The 17741-nt window shown below is 53.1% G+C and overlaps 5 protein-coding genes across 5 annotated transcripts; 4 read left to right on the top strand and 1 right to left on the bottom strand.

Annotated features, from left to right (window-relative positions):
• Positions 1-62: 62 nt before the first annotated feature.
• On the top strand, positions 63-752 carry AYL99_10113 (hypothetical protein; the record flags this gene model as incomplete). The annotated part of the gene is made up of 1 exon (XM_018841619.1): positions 63-752. The coding sequence occupies one exon, from the start codon at positions 63-65 to the stop codon at positions 750-752; it is 690 nt and encodes a 229-aa protein (XP_018689328.1).
• Positions 753-1944: 1192 nt separating this feature from the next.
• Positions 1945-2853, top strand: AYL99_10112 (hypothetical protein; the record flags this gene model as incomplete). Its single annotated transcript, XM_018841618.1, has 1 exon — positions 1945-2853. The coding sequence occupies one exon, from the start codon at positions 1945-1947 to the stop codon at positions 2851-2853; it is 909 nt and encodes a 302-aa protein (XP_018689327.1).
• A 1486-nt stretch (positions 2854-4339) lies between these two features.
• Positions 4340-5210, bottom strand: AYL99_10111 (nicotinate (nicotinamide) nucleotide adenylyltransferase; the record flags this gene model as incomplete). Its single annotated transcript, XM_018841617.1, has 2 exons — positions 4340-4910; positions 4972-5210. 2 exons carry the CDS (start codon positions 5208-5210, stop codon positions 4340-4342), a joined length of 810 nt encoding a protein of 269 aa, XP_018689326.1.
• Positions 5211-7239: 2029 nt separating this feature from the next.
• Positions 7240-12996, top strand: AYL99_10110 (E3 ubiquitin-protein ligase TRIP12; the record flags this gene model as incomplete). Its single annotated transcript, XM_018841616.1, has 2 exons — positions 7240-7565; positions 7632-12996. 2 exons carry the CDS (start codon positions 7240-7242, stop codon positions 12994-12996), a joined length of 5691 nt encoding a protein of 1896 aa, XP_018689325.1.
• A 4370-nt stretch (positions 12997-17366) lies between these two features.
• Positions 17367-17741, top strand: AYL99_10109 (hypothetical protein; the record flags this gene model as incomplete). Its single annotated transcript, XM_018841615.1, has 1 exon — positions 17367-17741. The coding sequence occupies one exon, from the start codon at positions 17367-17369 to the stop codon at positions 17739-17741; it is 375 nt and encodes a 124-aa protein (XP_018689324.1).

Genomic DNA, 17741 nt, shown 5'->3' with positions numbered 1-17741 from the left:
AGAATACTTATACCTTCATAGTGGGTGCCGTCTTCTCCTCCGTCGCATCCTCGTACGATACCATGAACGATCTCATGTCGTTGGGCATCCATCGCCTCTGGAAGGACTACTTCGTCCGTAGCCTCAACCCAGGCAGCCGCGCCAGCGAAAAAGGATGGAATATCCTTGATGTGGCGGGAGGCACCGGCGATATTGCATTCCGCATGCTTGATCACGCGACCAACGTGAACCTTGACCTCAAAACAAAAGTCACCATCGCAGACATCAATGCAGACATGCTGGCTGAAGGACAGAAAAGAGCTCAGGAGACACCGTATTGGAACTCAGGCCGACTGTCGTTCATGGAGGGCAATGCTGAATCCATGCCCTCTATCGAGTCGAATTCGATTGATCTTTATACGGTGGCATTTGGCATTCGCAACTTCACCAACAAGGATGCCGCCATCCGCGAAGCATTTCGAGTCCTCAAACCGGGGGGCGTTTTTGCTTGCCTAGAGTTCAGCCACGTCAATAATTCGTTGTTCAATGCCGTCTATAAAAGATGGAGTTTTGGGGCGATACCTTTGATAGGCCAATTGGTCGCGGGTGATCGAGACAGTTACCAGTACCTTGTAGAAAGCATCGAGCGATTTCCCACGCAAGAAGAGTTCAAGGCCATGATCGAAGACGCCGGATTCATCACACCGGGGCAAGGCTACGAAGATCTGACGGGAGGGATCGCCAGCATCCACCGAGGTGTGAAACCCTTGTAAAGTGGTCCTCCTTGTTAACATCAGAGACCACCACTGCGACTATTCACTGGTTGAACAGTCCAAAGGAGGTCTCCAAGAAGGCGTGTGTGTGCCCAGAGCGACCTCGGCGTCAACGCCCAATGACACAATGAGTGAGGTCTGCCTCTGCATAAGACAGATGTCATACAGGGCTCGAAAGTCCCAAACATGACTGATCGTTGCTGTTGCCTGACCTGGCCAACAACACCACAATGTCGATTTAGCCGTTGCCATGCATTTGACGAGCATTTGTCAAGCCAACACAACGACAGTCAAACCAGCCCCCTACGGTCCTGGCTGTGCCTCCGATAATCGAGGGAGAGCGTTTCCCCAGCGGCGAAGCATTCAATCAGTGAGGGCCCGTTCGATAGGAGGAAAAATGAATGTACCATCACCATGTACCTATATACACTCGCATGAGTTGATAGCATCACTCTTGAGCATCGCTTCTCTGGTTGGTTGATGCATCAGGATAACCTCTTTGAGGAAGCATGGCAGTCCAACTCGCCTCTTGTCTATACAGCCCACTACTCCTCCATCCATTGCTTACTTCGAAGGCTTTAGAGTGCCTACTTATGGTTACAAACTGGTGCTGATTGCCTCGGTTGGGGTGGGTGGCCATATGACCCCCACAAATGCGCCTCCGGGTATTGACTTTACGCCGCAGTTGACTGACTAGGAAAACATCCGTGGAGTATCACTATATTATTATCAGCTGGCCCCAAACTGCCGCTATTGATCTGGGCCGGCTATGCTACATCTGTCTGATTTGACGTGAGACCGAAACCTATTCTTGGACCACTTGGTCTGTCTATTGCACACACTCTCGAGATCCTCCCCAGGACCATTGTTCGAGGTTGCGGCTGTTCTTTAAGAATGCAAGGTTCAGGCGCAAACAATCATTGAGCTCGACGACAGACCACTTCAATCAACATTCACCAGAGCACTGCCACCGTCCAAGCTTCTGAACTTGGACAACTGGGTCCAATTGGGCCGAGAATTGCGAACCAACTACATCATCGTCATCACCACCACTACCACAATCATTGCTGCTTCTCGTCGCCGCCGCATTGCGCTGTTGGAGATAGCAAGAAGAACGCACACTCATCAACATAGTGACAACTTGTGACATTACCCCTGCGTGAACCGGTAAACAGCGATACTAGTCCAAATCATGGGCTGCGGATCGTCGAGTTTGAAGGGTGTAGACATACCCGACGTTAATAACCAGCCAACATCAGTCACACAACAACCGCAAATCAGGAAGATCCGGACCAACTTCTCAGACATCAACTATGATCAAAATGCTCAACAGCGGCGTCTGACGGAATATGCGCCGCACGAACAACCTCCGCGGGTGAGGGAAGAGAGTCGCGACTTTACAGTCGAACAGAGTTCTTGGGAGGAGTACCAGCAGTATGACAGCCGACCTGATCGTCAGACCCGTGACACCGGTGGGTCGTTTAGCAATGCGCACGACAGGACCATGTCCGGCGGCAGCGCCCTGGGCAAGGATAACGATGCAACTTTACAACCGTACCAGACCATCGACGGCGGCGGCGACTGGGATCACCATGACGACCAGTCTCGGCGACAATCATCCTATTCCCGTGGCCCGCAGAACGGACAAGACCCGACATCAGATCTATCCAAGAACGAGTTCGCCGCGGCCAACGACCCGGCCAACCCGAACAATCAAGATAACTCCCAACAGTCTCCCCAAAAAAGCACCCACAGCCAGCAACAACCCGATGGGCACCATCGCAACAAAAACGACGACGACGCCAACGCCAACACGTCCCCCATTTCGTACAACACAAACTCGCCCACCGCCGCCAATCCGGACATCCACGGCGACGACGGTGGCGAGCACAAGAAGTCGTGGCTCGGCCAGAAGTACGCGTCCTTCCAGTCCTCCAAGCGCGGGTCGGGCCTCAGCGACGAGGACATCATGAAGTACACGGGCAAGGACCGGAGTGAGCTAAATGAGTGGGCCCAGAACAGACCTGGCGTCGGGGGAAACCAGGACGCTGGGAGAGTCGGGTCGGACTCGGGCCTTGCGGCGGGTGCACCTTGGAATTAGGGGAAAAGTAGAGAAGGGAAGTGAGCCAGGATGAAACGCTAGATGTCACCACGGGGAGGAGGGACAGGGAGACTTGCCTACTTACTTGAGGGCAGGCTGCGAGACGGGGGGTGCTCGGGAGTTGAAGCGCCAGGCCTAGGACGACGAGGCCACGCAAGCAATCACTCGTGGCAATAAGACAAACAATAAAAAGCGAGACGAGTCGATGACGGCAACGACCACTCGATCGTGGAGAGGGCGGGGGAGGGGGCGACGGCCCCGACGTAGTTGCAGTTGACCTACCTATCTCTCTCTCCACGGCCCGGAAGACCGGAAGGCAGAACGAGGAGGCAGAACGAGGAGGCAGAACGATGGCCACCGGTCGGCGGGGGTTGGGAGGAGGAGTGCAGTGCATTATCGTCACATATTTTTTCTGTTTTGGATTTCTTATTTTCTGATATCCGGGCGCAGTGCAGGGGTTTGGGAGGTAGGAAAAAAACAACCACAGTAGTCGGGAGCGATCGATAGTAAATCTCCCTCTCTAAACTAAAGAAAACCCATTGGTCGTTTGCTCGTATGTATGGTATGCATGCATGTAGATGTGCGAGAGACGACCACGCTGGGTAGGTAACGCACATACGCACATTAGGTAGCTAGGTATATTACTGTGCTGTGCTGTGCTGTGTGTCTATAACCCGAGTAGGAGGAGATGATGCCCAAATCTGTAATTCATGTGTGTACTCGCTCGGTCCATGTTGCGCCTTCACACGGACTGAATTGTGTCCTGGAATCCTGTGATACGAGACATGTTATTACAAGAACAGATACCGAAAAAGCTTAGAGAATGGTAACCATGGTGGCTGCTCATTGTGCAAGGTCATCATATATATGGCTCTCTTCTTTCCTATACTCTCTGGGTTGGGCCTTTTTCAGGCCAGATTTCCTCTCTCGCAGCGGCGGCGGCGGCAGCAGCAGCAGCAGCAGCAGCGTGTCTCCCATCATCAGAGAAGAACCGTCCATTCGAGCTCGAATGGGTCAGATGGCTTCACATTGATGTCTCTGTGCTTCTGTGCACCTCTCTCCCTCTCTCTATATAAAGACATCTTCCTTCGGGCGCAAAGGGTTCAAACGCCGACGCCAAACTTTTGCTTTTCCAATCGCTTATCAACTTATCATGTTCTCGCTCTGCCAACTCCACGCGCTCTAGACGTCTCTTCGTTGATAGGGGGGGTGTAGAGGCAGGCGTGCACCTTTCTTTCCACCACACAAGTAGAGCACCTCGCATAACGGAAGAACGGGATCCCAGCACCGAACCGTGAGCTACGGTTCATCGTCGTAGCAAAGAGTGCTCATTCAAGCTCTCTCCCTTCTAGCCGTGCGTATCTCTAGCACCCGAGAGAGAAACTGCCCTTTTCATCACGGCTTGGCTTGCCTCGACTCTCCTCGAGGTATATTACCTTGGCCCGATATTTACTCAAACAACTTTGTAAATTGTCAGGTAGGCCGTTCAGCTGGCAGTCGGGACTTCCTTAGACTTTCCTTTGTCGTTGTCTGGCTGCTGGATAGAAGTGGTGCTCGACGAACGAGCGTCGTCTCTATATAGATGATTTTGCTCAATATACTCGACGACAGGTGCTGGAATGAGATATTGTACGCTCATTCCTCGCCTCAGGAATAGTCTGATCTTCGTGCTGCTGACGTCATTCTGGATAAGTTGCTGGATAACGTGGATATTGTCGCGATAGTTGTGTAAACTTGCCAGCGCCTCGTCAATATCGGTGCCAGATCTTTCGATGATAAAAGTGCCGTATCTTCCGAGAATGTGATCCAAATCTTTCTCGCTCCAGACGCCCGGGGTTGACATGGTCTGGATCAGGTCGGCCCCGGCGAGCAGAGATATCTTGACTGGTTTCCGAGTACCATTTCCCGTGTCAATGCCCTTTCGGACGACATTAATTTCATGGTCGAAATGATCCAACACCTTTGCAGTTGGCTGGTATTCCTTCTTTTCTGCTTCCCATGGGTCGACCATGAGCCAGCTGGAAGCCTTATCAATTGCAAGTTGGCACATTGCAACTCTGCGAGAAAATGTCAGCAACGAAAGAAAATACCCTCCATCACGGGGCTCGGCTTGCATACCTATGTTCCGCTGGGGCGAGGCCTTGCTTCTTGTATGCGTCAGACACGGGAGACAGGTACCCGCCGATCATCTCGTAGTCGGTATTGTGCTTGACGTAGTCGGCAGCCATGACGAACATGCGCAAATGTAGGAAGGTAATGGGCGAGAAAGAGCCGCAAGCAACGAGCAGAAGAGGTGTCTTTTCGGGATTGTCCATCTTCTTCTTGAGGCGGGAGTCGGGAAAGTGGTATTCGTCCATCTCGTCGCCGTCTCCGGTGATGGCTTGCAGAACAGTGGATCTGGTCTGGACGAAGGTCTTCCCAGTCCTTGGGAAATCTGGAGGGGAGTGTGAGGGAGACAGGAAGATGACCGAGGGTAGAGGTGATTTGTCAGAAGAGAGGATATTATGCTTGGAGGTGGATGAGCCGGATAGCGGGGTTCTCGTGCCTCGCGGAAGATTGGGAAAGGCAGCAGACGACCGGTGCAAAAGTCTGTCCGTGATTGAGTAGGATGGAAGGAAGTGAAGGTGAGGCCGACTCAGCATCTCAGGGCAATCATCGCCCGAGCCAGAGAGTTTTGTCGGAGGGGCGGCGTGGGCAAGTTATGTCCGGCTTCGGCTATATGGAGTAATAGCGGTTGGAGGAGTGAGGAGGAAAATAATCAAGAGGTACGAGCTGGATAATTTCCCAGCAGGCAGAACGAGCGACTTTTCAGAGTGGGTAACGGTCTGGGTCGATCTCCGACCGGGCTGAGCACCTTGTTCCCAGCCTAGAGTGCCCTAGCTGGCCGGCACAAGGTTGAGTAATTACTCAGTGTAAGGCTTTTGGGGAGTCCTGCTAGTGCGCGCCCAGCTTTGGAGGAGGGTTCGGTTGATCCTGCTGTGAGAAGTGGGGTGTTACGAGGATGGAGATGTGGAAGAAGGAAAAAGAGAGACACAAATTGAGACCGTGGCAGACGGCGTCAGTTATACGTATATTCACTGCGGCGACAAGATCGGCGAGGAGTCGCAACTTGACATTGTGTGACCATCTGACTGCGATGTCGTTTTCCACTTACCTATTATTGAGTACAGAGGACTATGGGAAAAGGATTTGGGGGAAGTGCAACATTTATTTGCCATGACGATGGGTTATGGGAGCATACTGGTCAGTGATGATGTTTGTTGATGACGAAGGACTTGTGGGAAAACTGCCTGCGTAACAGAGCTCTTTTCATACAGTTACTCATCCGGCTACCAAACCCCATTGTAGGACACGCTGCTGGTGTTCATTTCAGCATTCTCATTTTCATTGGGAGGCTCTGATCGAGTTACGGTTGGCCTGCAGAGTGCATGAGTCTCATCCCTCGAGATGTTGCCTGGAAGATTGCCTGTATAGTTACGTAGAAGGTAGGTATGTGTGTTTAGAACAGAGAACAGTCGGATGCACGCCTCTTGCAAGATCCTCAAGGGTGCTAGGGAGAGCTGTGCTCGCACGGTCAAGAAGTCGAGGGCTTTGGTTAGGGCTTTGGTTAAGCATATTGGGGGGAGCTGCGACCCCTTATATATTCTGGACCGCCCATAAGCAAGAAGGGCGTCCCCCCGGGCTTTGAAACATTGCGGCCTGGTGGTCCGTCATCCAGTGGCTGGATAGGGCATGGCGTTCCGCTCTTACGCCAAAGGGCTACGGAGGCCTGCGGTTGGTCTGCGTTGCCGACCGACGTCGTGTCGGTCGTTCTTGGGATCCAAGCATTCGTCCGTCAAGGCTTCTTGACCAACTCAGACTCTGTCTCTACATATGACACCAAGACAATCTCAGACTCATATCTCGTCTCGTTCATCTTGTTGGACGTTCTTTTCTCCATTCTGACCACAGTTAGCAATCTTCCCGTCGCTGCAGATGGCGGGTTAACATGGCACATCTGCCCGCACGCCCTCCCAAATCACACCTGATACTCGGACGTGCTGAAGGCATTCTTCCATCTGATCACCAACCTGCAAGTGCGGCGTCTGCTGCAACCACCACCATCCCTGCGACTTCCTTACCTTCAAATCTTTCGAATAGCACCAGCGGATCTAGGTACTGCTCACTTGCCTCTATTTTCACTGCCTTGCAATTCACCTGCGCCGGGTGCTTGGCTCAGAAGAAACCCTGTCTCTTCTCCGCCTCGCTCCTCACCTTGGTTCAAACAAGAACCACGGCCACTTTAAAACCGCACATAATTTACTGCCGCAAATCTACACCTGTCCTTCTCTCTTGACCTTTTGTTCAAACCACATCCTTGACATCTTTTGACGAGATCCATTGCTCATGTCTCGCAGAGTCACTCGTTCATCTGCGAGGCTCGCTGCAGAGTCTGGCGCCTCCACTACTTCGCCTGCCGCTCCCTTCAATACGTCGACGGCCATCTCCACGCCAGATCCCCCCACCACCTCCTCGAGAAAACGAAAGGCCCCGGCCCGTCGAGCATCTAGTCCTACCGATCATTCTGAGGAAACGAGCCCTCCGTCAACCCGTCGCGGAAAGAGACAAAAATTGACCGAGCAGGTGCAGCCTCAGCCGGTCATCGCACCGCCGGTGTCTCGATTAGCCCGGAGAAGAACAGCGCAGAACGAGGTGGCGATGTCTAATAATGGGTATGTGATGAATGCACAAAACATAGTCCTGCAAAGTCCTGGCTCCAGTGATCTGACCATGCTCAGTACCTCTTCAAAATACACCGAAGAGTCCGAGAAACAGTTACCTTCAAAATCGAGTTCACGCCGTCAATCCAGCAGAAGCAACAAGACACAACAAGGTAGCGTGCGCTTCACAACTGACACTTCTATTTTACTGGCTGCCACAGCAGACCCCTCTACACCCGCGTCCCATCAGCCGCGCAGACCAAGGAAACGCTTGTCCAAGAAGGACCAAGATGTTCAGATGAAAGACGACGGCGAAGACGAAAAACGTTCAAGTCAAGAAAAGGAGACATCCCCCCTTGCTCACCACTCGAACAGCGATAGCAACGACGGAGACGATCACACCGATATGGATGATGACGATGGCCCTGATCCCTTCTCCGCTGCGCTTTTCGGTGTTGGCCGTGGCCCTCCCTCGGGATTATCGAGTACATTGAGAGCCCTGAGTGGAATGATGAGTGGCATGTCATCAAGATTGAGGGAAATCCTGATCAATCTACGACAGTCGGACAACCCGACAATGCAAATGGTGGCCCTAGAGGAGTTGTCGAATCTGCTGTTGGTCTCAAATGAAGACAATCTTTCGGGCCAATTCTCGCCAGATCCTTACGTCAAAGAACTGGTGACCTTGATGCAACCAAATCCCATCACGGGTGAGGAAAATCCCGAGATGATGCTCTTGGCTTGCCGCTGTATTGCCAATCTTATGGAGGCTTTACGAGGCTCCGTGGCCAACGTGGTGTATGGAGGCGCTGTGCCGGTCCTTTGTCAGAAGTTGCTTGATATTCAGTACATCGACGTCGCCGAGCAGGCCTTGAGCACGTTATCTAAAGTCTCGGTCGACTTCCCAGGATCGATCGTCCGCGAGGGAGGGTTGACCGCTTGTCTTCAATTCCTTGACTTTTTTGCCACCGGCACACAGCGCACTGCCGTTACCACCGCAGCCAATTGCTGTCGTAACATACCCCACGACTCGTTCTCAGTCATTCGGGATGTTATGCCGATCCTTCTCAATGTCTTGTCCAGCCACGATCAGAAGGTGGTCGAGCAAGGCTGCTTGTGTGTCACCCGGGTCATCGATAGTTTCAAGCATAGTCCAGACAAGCTCGAGGAACTGGTTGATCCTCCACTACTTCGAGCAATCCTGGGCCTCCTTTTACCAGGTACTACGAACCTCATTGGAGCAAATATCCATACGGAATTTCTCCGCGTCCTCGCGATAGTGGCACGAGCAAGCCCCCGACTCTCCGCAGAATTGTTGAAGATGGATGTCGTCGACACCCTGTACCAGATCCTGACAGGGGTTTCGCCTCCTACCGAGACCAAGGGCGCCGCCTCCAAACTTGACAGTGTTGTCATCATGCAAGCCTTGATCCACAGGCCGAGAGAGCAGATCTACGAAACCCTGAACGTCATATGCGAACTCCTTCCTAGCCCCAATCTTTCCAACGAGTCGGATTTTGAAGTCTACGAAGATATGGATGACTACATGTCTGATGACGGCAATCAGCTACCGACGCAGCAATCAAGGACGGAGAAGAGACTCGAGCTGCTGGAAGACTGCAAGCAAGAGACACGCCGTTTTGCAACCATCCTCCTACCAACGTTGACCGACGCTTACTCAAGCACTGTGAACCTGAGTGTCCGCCAGAAAGTGCTCATCGCCCAGCTCAAGATCCTTTCCAATCTTGAAACCTCTGTCATCGAGGAAGCTCTACGCCCAGTGCCGTATGCATCATTTCTTGCGTCGATATTGTCTCAGGAAGACCACCCGAGCTTGGTCATGTTTGCTCTCCAGGCTTCAGAACTCCTGTTTGAGAGATTAGAAGATATCTATCAGTACCAGTTCCACCGCGAGGGTGTCATTGGCGAGATCAAGAAATTGGCTGATAGGCCCCTCGAAATCGACCTGAAGTCTTCCAAAAGCAACGATCCTGATGGCCCCGTCAGCGGTCTGGTGGGCCACGGCAACAAAGCAGCAGATGCCGAGAAGCAGCCCCACAACCGCGACGGCGACAACGAGGGAGGCGATAAGGAGGGGGAGGGTGGAGGCAACGGAGAAATCAACGAAGAGGATGGCGAGGACCATGAAGACGACGATCTAGAAGAAGAAGACAATGAGGAGATGAGAGAGGACGAGGGTGAAGACGAGGAAGACGACATTGGAGTCCGACATCACCATGATCCCGATTTGGATGATTCTCCGAGTTCGGACTCTTCCGATGATGATGACATGCCATCCCCGCTGGCCATCGCTGGAGTCGCGGATCTGGTGGTTATGCGCGCGAAGAAATTTTTGGAGAAATATGACACGCCAAAGGGCAGAGAATTGAAGGAAAAGGCTTCGAAAATTCGTGCCGACCTCCACAAGCTGGCAACTGACATTGACAGTTTCTATCGCCAGCAAAGCCAGATGGAGGCTGACAATAGCCTCTTCACTCGTCTGGCAAGTTATTTCGACGGCGACGCCCTGGAGAGCATAACAAGTTCTGAGTTGTTGGACTCCGGGATTATCCGCGTCCTGGTACAGGTCCTGTCTGAAGTCTCTTCGACGTCCAACACTGCTAGGGAGCATCTAGTTGCAGCGTTCATGCAAACGACCTATAAAGGCAACATTAAGACGAGATCTGCAACATCAGCGGCAACACCGTTTAGTGTTCTCATTCAGAAATTACAAGATCTACTGAGCCGTGCGGAACATTTCGAGGTTGTTACTGTCAACAACAACGCTTCCGAGAACAATCGGAGCAGCTCCACTTCAATGCTAACGCGTCAGCTACGCTTGAAACTATCAGCAGAGAACGAAAGCGAGGTTCCTCCAACCTATCGTGATTTGGTCGTCTCCATGCACGCTATTGCCACCGTCAACGCACTTGATGAATACCTCCGGCCTCGAATCACCGAGTCCGAACGTCCAGTATCAGCCCACAGACGCCGGGACATGCTTCAACAGCTTGCAAATGCACGCCTCGCGCATCTCTCTGGTGCGGCAGAGTCAGGGTTGCTGTCTCCTTTTGGCCGAGAACTCAGCGCCCCAGCATCGACTGGGAAGGTAGACTCTCGCCCCGAACCTCGTGTTCCGTCTCGAACAAAACAACGAGCTGAAGAACCTCCGAATCCCATCGACAAGAAGCCAGCCGAAAAGCCGGAGCGAAAGCGGATGGCTCGTCGTACCCAAGCGTCATCGTCAAATCAGCCCCCAGCGCCCGAGCCTAGCACCGAGGACACCTCCAACACATTAGAGTGTGCCGATGAAAAAGTCCTCGACGATGTCGAACCTCCTGATGCAGAGGGAGGAAGTGCCCTTGAGGCTTTTGTGGATGGCCTCCAACAGGATAGTTCCGACGCAGAAGCGCCTGAACCAGCCGCCGTAAACATGGAAATTGGCTCCAGCGGCAAGGTGACGGCTCGAAAAGAAGACGGTACGAGAATCCTTACACCTCAGCCAGGAACACCTGTTACTGGAAGCACGCGCCCATCGTCTTCAGGACAATCCCCTGGACCAGCTCCGGCGGGCCCAGGAGGCCGCCCCTCATATGCCCAAGCCCTTGCCTCGGTCCCTCAAGACTGGCATATTGAGTTCAATATCGACGGGAAGATCATACCGTATAACACGACCGTCTTCCGAGCAATTTACCTCAATCGTGATCAGCCACAGGGCTCGCCATCCCGCAGCGTGTGGTCTGGCCTTCATACGGTGAAGTGGAGAAAGGTCCGCGGCCCTCGTCCGCCATCTGATGTCTTTCGGGCCGCAAGCGACGATCGAGGCTCCCAAAATGGTCTGCCAGCTTCGTTCAGTGGCCATCCTATCACTTCCTCTATTCTAGCCTTGCTCAGAATCCTCCACGAGCTCAATGCAAATCTTGACGAGCTACGAGATTCTACTGGGCATCCAGCATCAAAGTCTTATCCAGAACCCCTTGCATCTTTTATCAACACGAAACTGACCGCCAAGATGAATCGCCAGTTAGAGGAACCCTTGATTGTGGCTAGTAACTGCTTGCCAGATTGGAGCGAAGATCTTGCCCGGTCGTTTCCGTTCCTGTTTCCCTTTGAGACTAGACACCTTTTCTTGCAGTCAACCTCGTTCGGTTACTCACGCTCCATGACTCGTTGGCAAAATAGTCAATCAGAGAACGACGACCGCCGCGATCGTCGCCGAGACGAGAGACCCATGCTAGGCCGACTCCAACGCCAGAAGGTGCGCCTCTCTCGGCATCGTATATTGGAGTCAGCCATGAAGGTTATGGACATGTATGGCGCAGGGCCCGGGGTCATCGAAGTGGAGTACTTTGAAGAGGTTGGAACAGGTCTAGGCCCGACTCTCGAATTTTACTCGTCCGTGTCGAAGGAGTTCTGCCAGAAGAAGCTGAAAATGTGGCGAGAGAACGACTCGGGTGAGAGCGATGAGTTCGCTTTTGGCAAGAATGGTCTTTTTCCGGCACCAATGAGTCCGGAGGAGAGCCGAAACGAAGCCGGCAAAAAGCTCCTGCAGCTGTTTAGCACACTGGGAAAATTTGTGGCTCGGTCGATGCTTGATTCGCGCATCATCGACATCTCATTCAGTCCGACATTTTTCAAAGTGGGCGGAGCCGGCAGTGCAACTCCCTCAATTGGCTTGTTGCGGACGATCGACCAGGACCTGGCAAATTCTCTATCTCAACTTCAACAATTCCTCAAAGCCAAGGCAAGAATTGAACTTGATTCATCCATGACAGAAGACGAGAAGGTGCGTGCGCTCGAGGATCTAACCATCCGTGGTGCCAAAGTTGAAGATCTGATGCTCGACTTCACCCTACCTGGCTATCCTAACATTGAGCTCATTCCTGATGGCGCGAACGTCAGCGTAACCATGGAAAATGTCCAGAATTATGTTGAACGAGTGCTCGACCTAAGTCTCGGAAGCGGTATCCGTGCTCAAATCGGTGCGTTTCAGTCCGGATTCTCACAAGTCTTCTCTTACGCCTCTCTGAGAGCATTCACCCCAGACGAGCTGGTCATGCTATTTGGACGCACCGAGGAAGATTGGAGCATCGAGACACTGATGGATTCTGTCAAGGCGGATCACGGGTACAACATGGACAGCAAAAGCGTCAAGAATTTGTTGCAGACGATGTCGGAGCTGACGGCGCCCCAACGCCGTGACTTCTTACAGTTCGTTACCGGCAGCCCGAAGCTTCCCATTGGAGGATTCAAGAGTCTCACGCCGATGTTTACCGTGGTCTGCAAACCCAGCGAACCACCCTACTCGTCTGACGACTATCTGCCCAGTGTCATGACTTGTGTCAACTATCTCAAGCTTCCGGACTATACCTCGCAGAAAGTGCTGAGAGAGAGGTTGTTTGTGGCTATCCGAGAGGGCCAGGGAGCATTCCATTTGTCTTGAAAACTGTCCGCAATTTTGCACTGGAATTTGAGGGCAGGTGGAAAGAGGACAAGAGGACAGGAGGATAGGGATGGAAGTGGATTTCAATGTGCATCAGTCATGAGCTTGTTTTCAAGCTTGGAAAATAAACAAGATGGGTTGCAGGTAATTGTTGAGTCCGGGGGGTGCGTCCACAAATTCACCACAGAATCGGACAACACTGCCTTCGAACGAGGGCATGGGGGAATTCATAGGATTCCGACGGTTCGGCCAATTTGTACCGGCTGTCGGATGGGTTCATAGGGTTGGGGATCAACAAGCGGGCTGACGGGTACGACTGGCTGGAAGGATCATGGGAGTGCCCAGGTTGTTAATGGAGTGTTCGGCAGCCAATCTACCCTGCCCGTGGTGACAGATTCACAAAGCAGAAAACAGGAAAGACTGGGTTTGGGAGGCGACCTAGCTAGTGGCACGGGGAAGCGAAGGAGCAGAGAAAGGAAACAAGAAGAGAGAAAAGAAAATCCGAAACCACATAGCTTAGTTTTCAACGACAACGAAACCCTCATGAATAGTACAAGTATGTAGAAGAATGCTTTGGCGAAGTGGGATTTTAGATATTGAGTGGCTCGTATTGAACCAGCAGAACTTGACTCGTCTCGACTCGACTCGTAACAGCTCCAATCATGACGGTTTCGATAAGAACGAAAGAAGCAGGGGGCACGAAGCACGACCAATTGAGCTGTTAGCATCGAGAAAAAAGCATCTGCAAACTCCAAGCTTGATCTTCATGTACCCGGAAGGAGAGAATAAATACCACGCCGGACTTTGCTCCCTCCCTCCTTCCCTCCCTCCCTCTCTTGTCGACGTGGGGGCTTTCTAATTACTGCTTCCGTCCTTGGTTGGACTTTGTACTCGCCCGCTCCGTGGTCTGACGTTCCATCCATGCCCAATGCCAGAGCCTGAGCCGGTGTCGGGCCCCGGGATCTCCGTAGTGGTCTGTATGTATCGGTGAAGGCTACGTGCGGGCAAGGAGTCCAAGCCTCGCCCAAGAAAGCAAGCAAGCAAGCAGCCGAGGACAACAGTGCTAGTTCGGAAGGAGTCCCGTCTCCAGTACCTACAGTACGTACCGGCCTGGCCCGGCATGCCTGCCTGCTGCATTGTGTCTTGTCACTGCGCATGATGCATGGACCTACTGTAGTAGCCCTTGTACTGAACGTACATACATACCTATGTACAGAAGGACGGGAATGCGTGCATACATGCATGCGTTCCTGCTTGTCTGTGGTCGCCGGCCTGCTAGTGACAAACACAATATTCGGGCCGAAGTGCAAGTACTGCATGTATTCCCATGTGTAGGTACGTTTCCTCTCGGAAGTGCGGAAGATGGGGCCATTGTATGAGTAGGTACGTGCTCATACTGCATCTGTATTACCTAGAGACTGTCTCCTCATAGGTCCGGGAAAATGTTCCTTCATTCACCTTTGCTTCGAATGCGGCATGCTGGACTAGGTACAGTACATATGACAGCCGAAACACGGGAGCTGAATGTGCTCCGTAGCTTTTTGTATATGTGTACATAAGTTGATGACCCGGGGCCTTCGAAGCTCCCTCTCCAAAGCACGGGAACCAAACAGCCCAATCGGTTCCTTCGCGTGTGGCTTTGACAGCTGAGTTTCGTCTCCCAGACCTCGTTCCTGCATGAATGTCGCCTTATGACCTTAGTCTTGGTGCTCCGCGATCGGGGTGTGCGAGCGGAATGGGCGCAACAGGGGAAAGCCTGCTTCATCAAGCGGGCTGAAAAGGGCTGACGATGATCCCTTCTGCGGTGAGCATCCACGCCTTCCAGGAGCAACTAGGGCCGGGCCTCACCGGAGCAGGTTATTGCGGGGCTCGGCAGTTATGGTCAACCCCAAGGTTGTGGAACAAGGGGGTTCGTTCTGGAAAATAAGGAACGGGGAGGAATCGAAAGGAACGAGGATGCACGGGGTACCTGTCCCTGACCATACATCGGCCCACTGCGTTCGCAGGAAGCAAACAAAATTCTTTAAGAATAGTGCAAACAATATCCAGTCCGACAGGCTGGCGGAATTCATCCATATGTCATTGCTGCTCATTGACATCACCGCGGGGCACATTCGAGTCGTCTCGTCGTGATTCCGAGATGTGCAGAAGGTCAACATCGATGCTGCCTTGTCACGTTCCCTGCTTTGCCCTTGGACGCCTTTGCTCCGCTACAAAAGTTCCTTCGACAGGCGGGGCAATAGGTCGCACAGGCGAAAATTCATGCATACCGGTGCACCACGGGTGGGTGTGCTTGTTCGGGCGCCTGAACCAAATAGATAGGGATTTCCTGCTGGTGCTCTTCCGCCGTCGCTGCTGACTGGCGGCGCTGGCTGTCGCTAGTCGTCCTGGCAAGCGAATTGCTTCTCGATCCCGACCCCGGCCCAGACTTAGAACTTAAGCTAGACCTCGAGCCGCCTCCTCGGTATCGGTCTGAATACACATGTTGGGGCCAGGAACTGCTGTGGTCTCCCGAACCATGGCTGTGAGTGGGACCCTGCCGACTGGCATAGCCTTGCCTGCTTCCCCGGGAGTAGCTCCGCTCGCTCCGGGCATACTGCGCGATCTTCTCCCTCTGGAGCTGCTTGACCAGCATGCAGCGCCTGAGGCTACGTAGACTCACCAGCAACAAGGTAAAATGCAAGATCCACACCAATGTGCCGAATACGATGCCCGCAAGCTGCAAGCTACCAATGTGGTAGAGTGTTGGCTCGCAATCTCGAGCAAAAATATTGAGCGTGTTACACACGAGGATCCCGGACTGAGTGTGTACCGCTGGCTGCCAGAGACGAAACAAGGAGCCATAGCCTGCGAGGAACAAGGCCGGAAGAAGGCTGAGCAGTACCAGAATGGGCGCGCATGTATGGATGATCAGGGATTGTCGAGAGAGTGAGGGGCGATGACTCGAGTCACCCGTAGATCGTGAGTTCTTCTGCAGTTGGACCTGAATCAGGACGATCGCGTGATAAAGGAAGGCGAACACCAGGGGTCCCAGAGGCATGCCATCGGTCCAGTCGCCCCGGTTAGGCCCTGTACTATGGAAGAAATTGGCGTTCCATCGGGGAATAGCGGCAGCAAAGAGCGAAATAGTGATCAAGCAGCCCAGCAGGCTCACGAGATGCAGCGCCGTAATGAAGCGGCGCCGTAAGCGGTAACGACGACTAGTGGGTGGCGGTGAGAGGTCGGCGGGGTAAGTCGAAGTTAAAATGAGGGTTTTTGAGCCGAGCATCTTTTCTTGTTGGTCGTGGTTGATGCTCAAGGTGCTGACAGGTGTCGTCCTTCGTAATAAAACAATCGCTCAATGCGGGCGTGTGATGGGCGTCAGATCGCAAGGTCGTAAAACGGGAGGAAAAGGGTATATCGTCTCTCGCCAGCGAGATTATGGGAGGCCCCAAACAGGAAGAGAATGCAGCAGATTCCACCGCGCCAAATTTGTGCAGGAAAGTACGGTGAAAGAAAAAACAAAGAGGAGAGAGAGAAGAGAGAAGGGAACAGATGGTGGCGAGCGATTTTGCGGAATTCATGTTCTTGTTGATGTGTCGCGTCCTGTATCAGACTCGAGGCATGTCCGACTTGCAAATGCTCGCCAAAGGATCCTGCGACGCTTCATGAAGGAGGGCGTGTCGTCTGGAGTGAGTGTTTGCGAATCAGAAGGGCCACAAGAGGTGGTCTGGTCGATGATGAAACGATAGCGTTTCGCATGTCAGCCTGACCAGTTGACCGCCGGCCCAGCGATTGGTGAAAAAAGTCCGTGCTTCCCAAGTTGGCTCCAACGGCTCAACGGCGAAGGGGACGGGGAAAGCCCATCGGGCCCCCGTCAAGCCGTCAAGCCAAACACCCCCCCAAGCGGTCTACGCCACCAGCCGGGCTCCTGAAGGCCTCTAGCTCCCTTAAGCCTTAAGCTGCCCAAGGCTTGGACCCATCTCTGCCCATCCGGCGCCGCATCCGGGTAACCCATTCTGTTGTAGGTTGTCTAACAACGGCTAGGAACCCGATTATGGAATTCCTCTGACAGTGCTCCCTGGCCGCTTGGCATTTCCGCAGTGGGGCGGAGCCCAATTGGAGGGGCAGGTTTGGTAAGAGAACTGGCAAAAATGCGTAGTGGGAGAATAGTGCACTTGGGCAGGAGTGCCAGTGCAGAACCTTGGTCACCGTGACAAGCGACGGCTATGTCCTTTCCTCCGGAAGATTCATTTCGGAGACAGGCTGAAAAAGAACGTCGAGGGTCCTGGGTCCTGTACTGTAGGCTGAATTCTTCCTGTGCCGTGCACTTGCTGACCTCTTCCCTTCTGTCGTACCGCTGGACTTGCAGATTCCGATTCGATTTCGACATGAGCACAACGCCCATCAGGCTGCGAGACTCTCCTGCTCAAGTCCAGGAAAAGCTTGGCCTCAGCAACCGACAGTTCGATAACTTCAAGAACTTTGCCCGACGAGTCCACGGCGAGTACTGTGCCGCTCATCCCAATTCCAAATGGGCCGACGTCAATGCCGTCTGGACCGCCGTGCCCGAACGAGAGAAACTCGATGTCATCCGTCTGATGTACAACCTGTGCACCGAATCCAACCTGTTCCCTCCCACCACCGGACGAGCCGTGATCGAAGCAGGCATTGAACAGAGGCTGCACCAGGTGCGGCGTACCTGGCAGCAGACCTCGAGAACAAGAACGAGACCGTCAGCACAAGGGGATGATGGTGGATCCTGA

The sequence above is a fragment of the Fonsecaea erecta genome (assembly GCF_001651985.1).
Source record: "Fonsecaea erecta strain CBS 125763 chromosome Unknown Scaff10, whole genome shotgun sequence".
In the NCBI taxonomy this organism is placed as follows: domain Eukaryota; kingdom Fungi; phylum Ascomycota; class Eurotiomycetes; order Chaetothyriales; family Herpotrichiellaceae; genus Fonsecaea; species Fonsecaea erecta.
The sequence above is the reverse complement of the archived record's forward strand: the minus strand, read 5'-3'. Positions and strand labels throughout refer to the sequence as shown.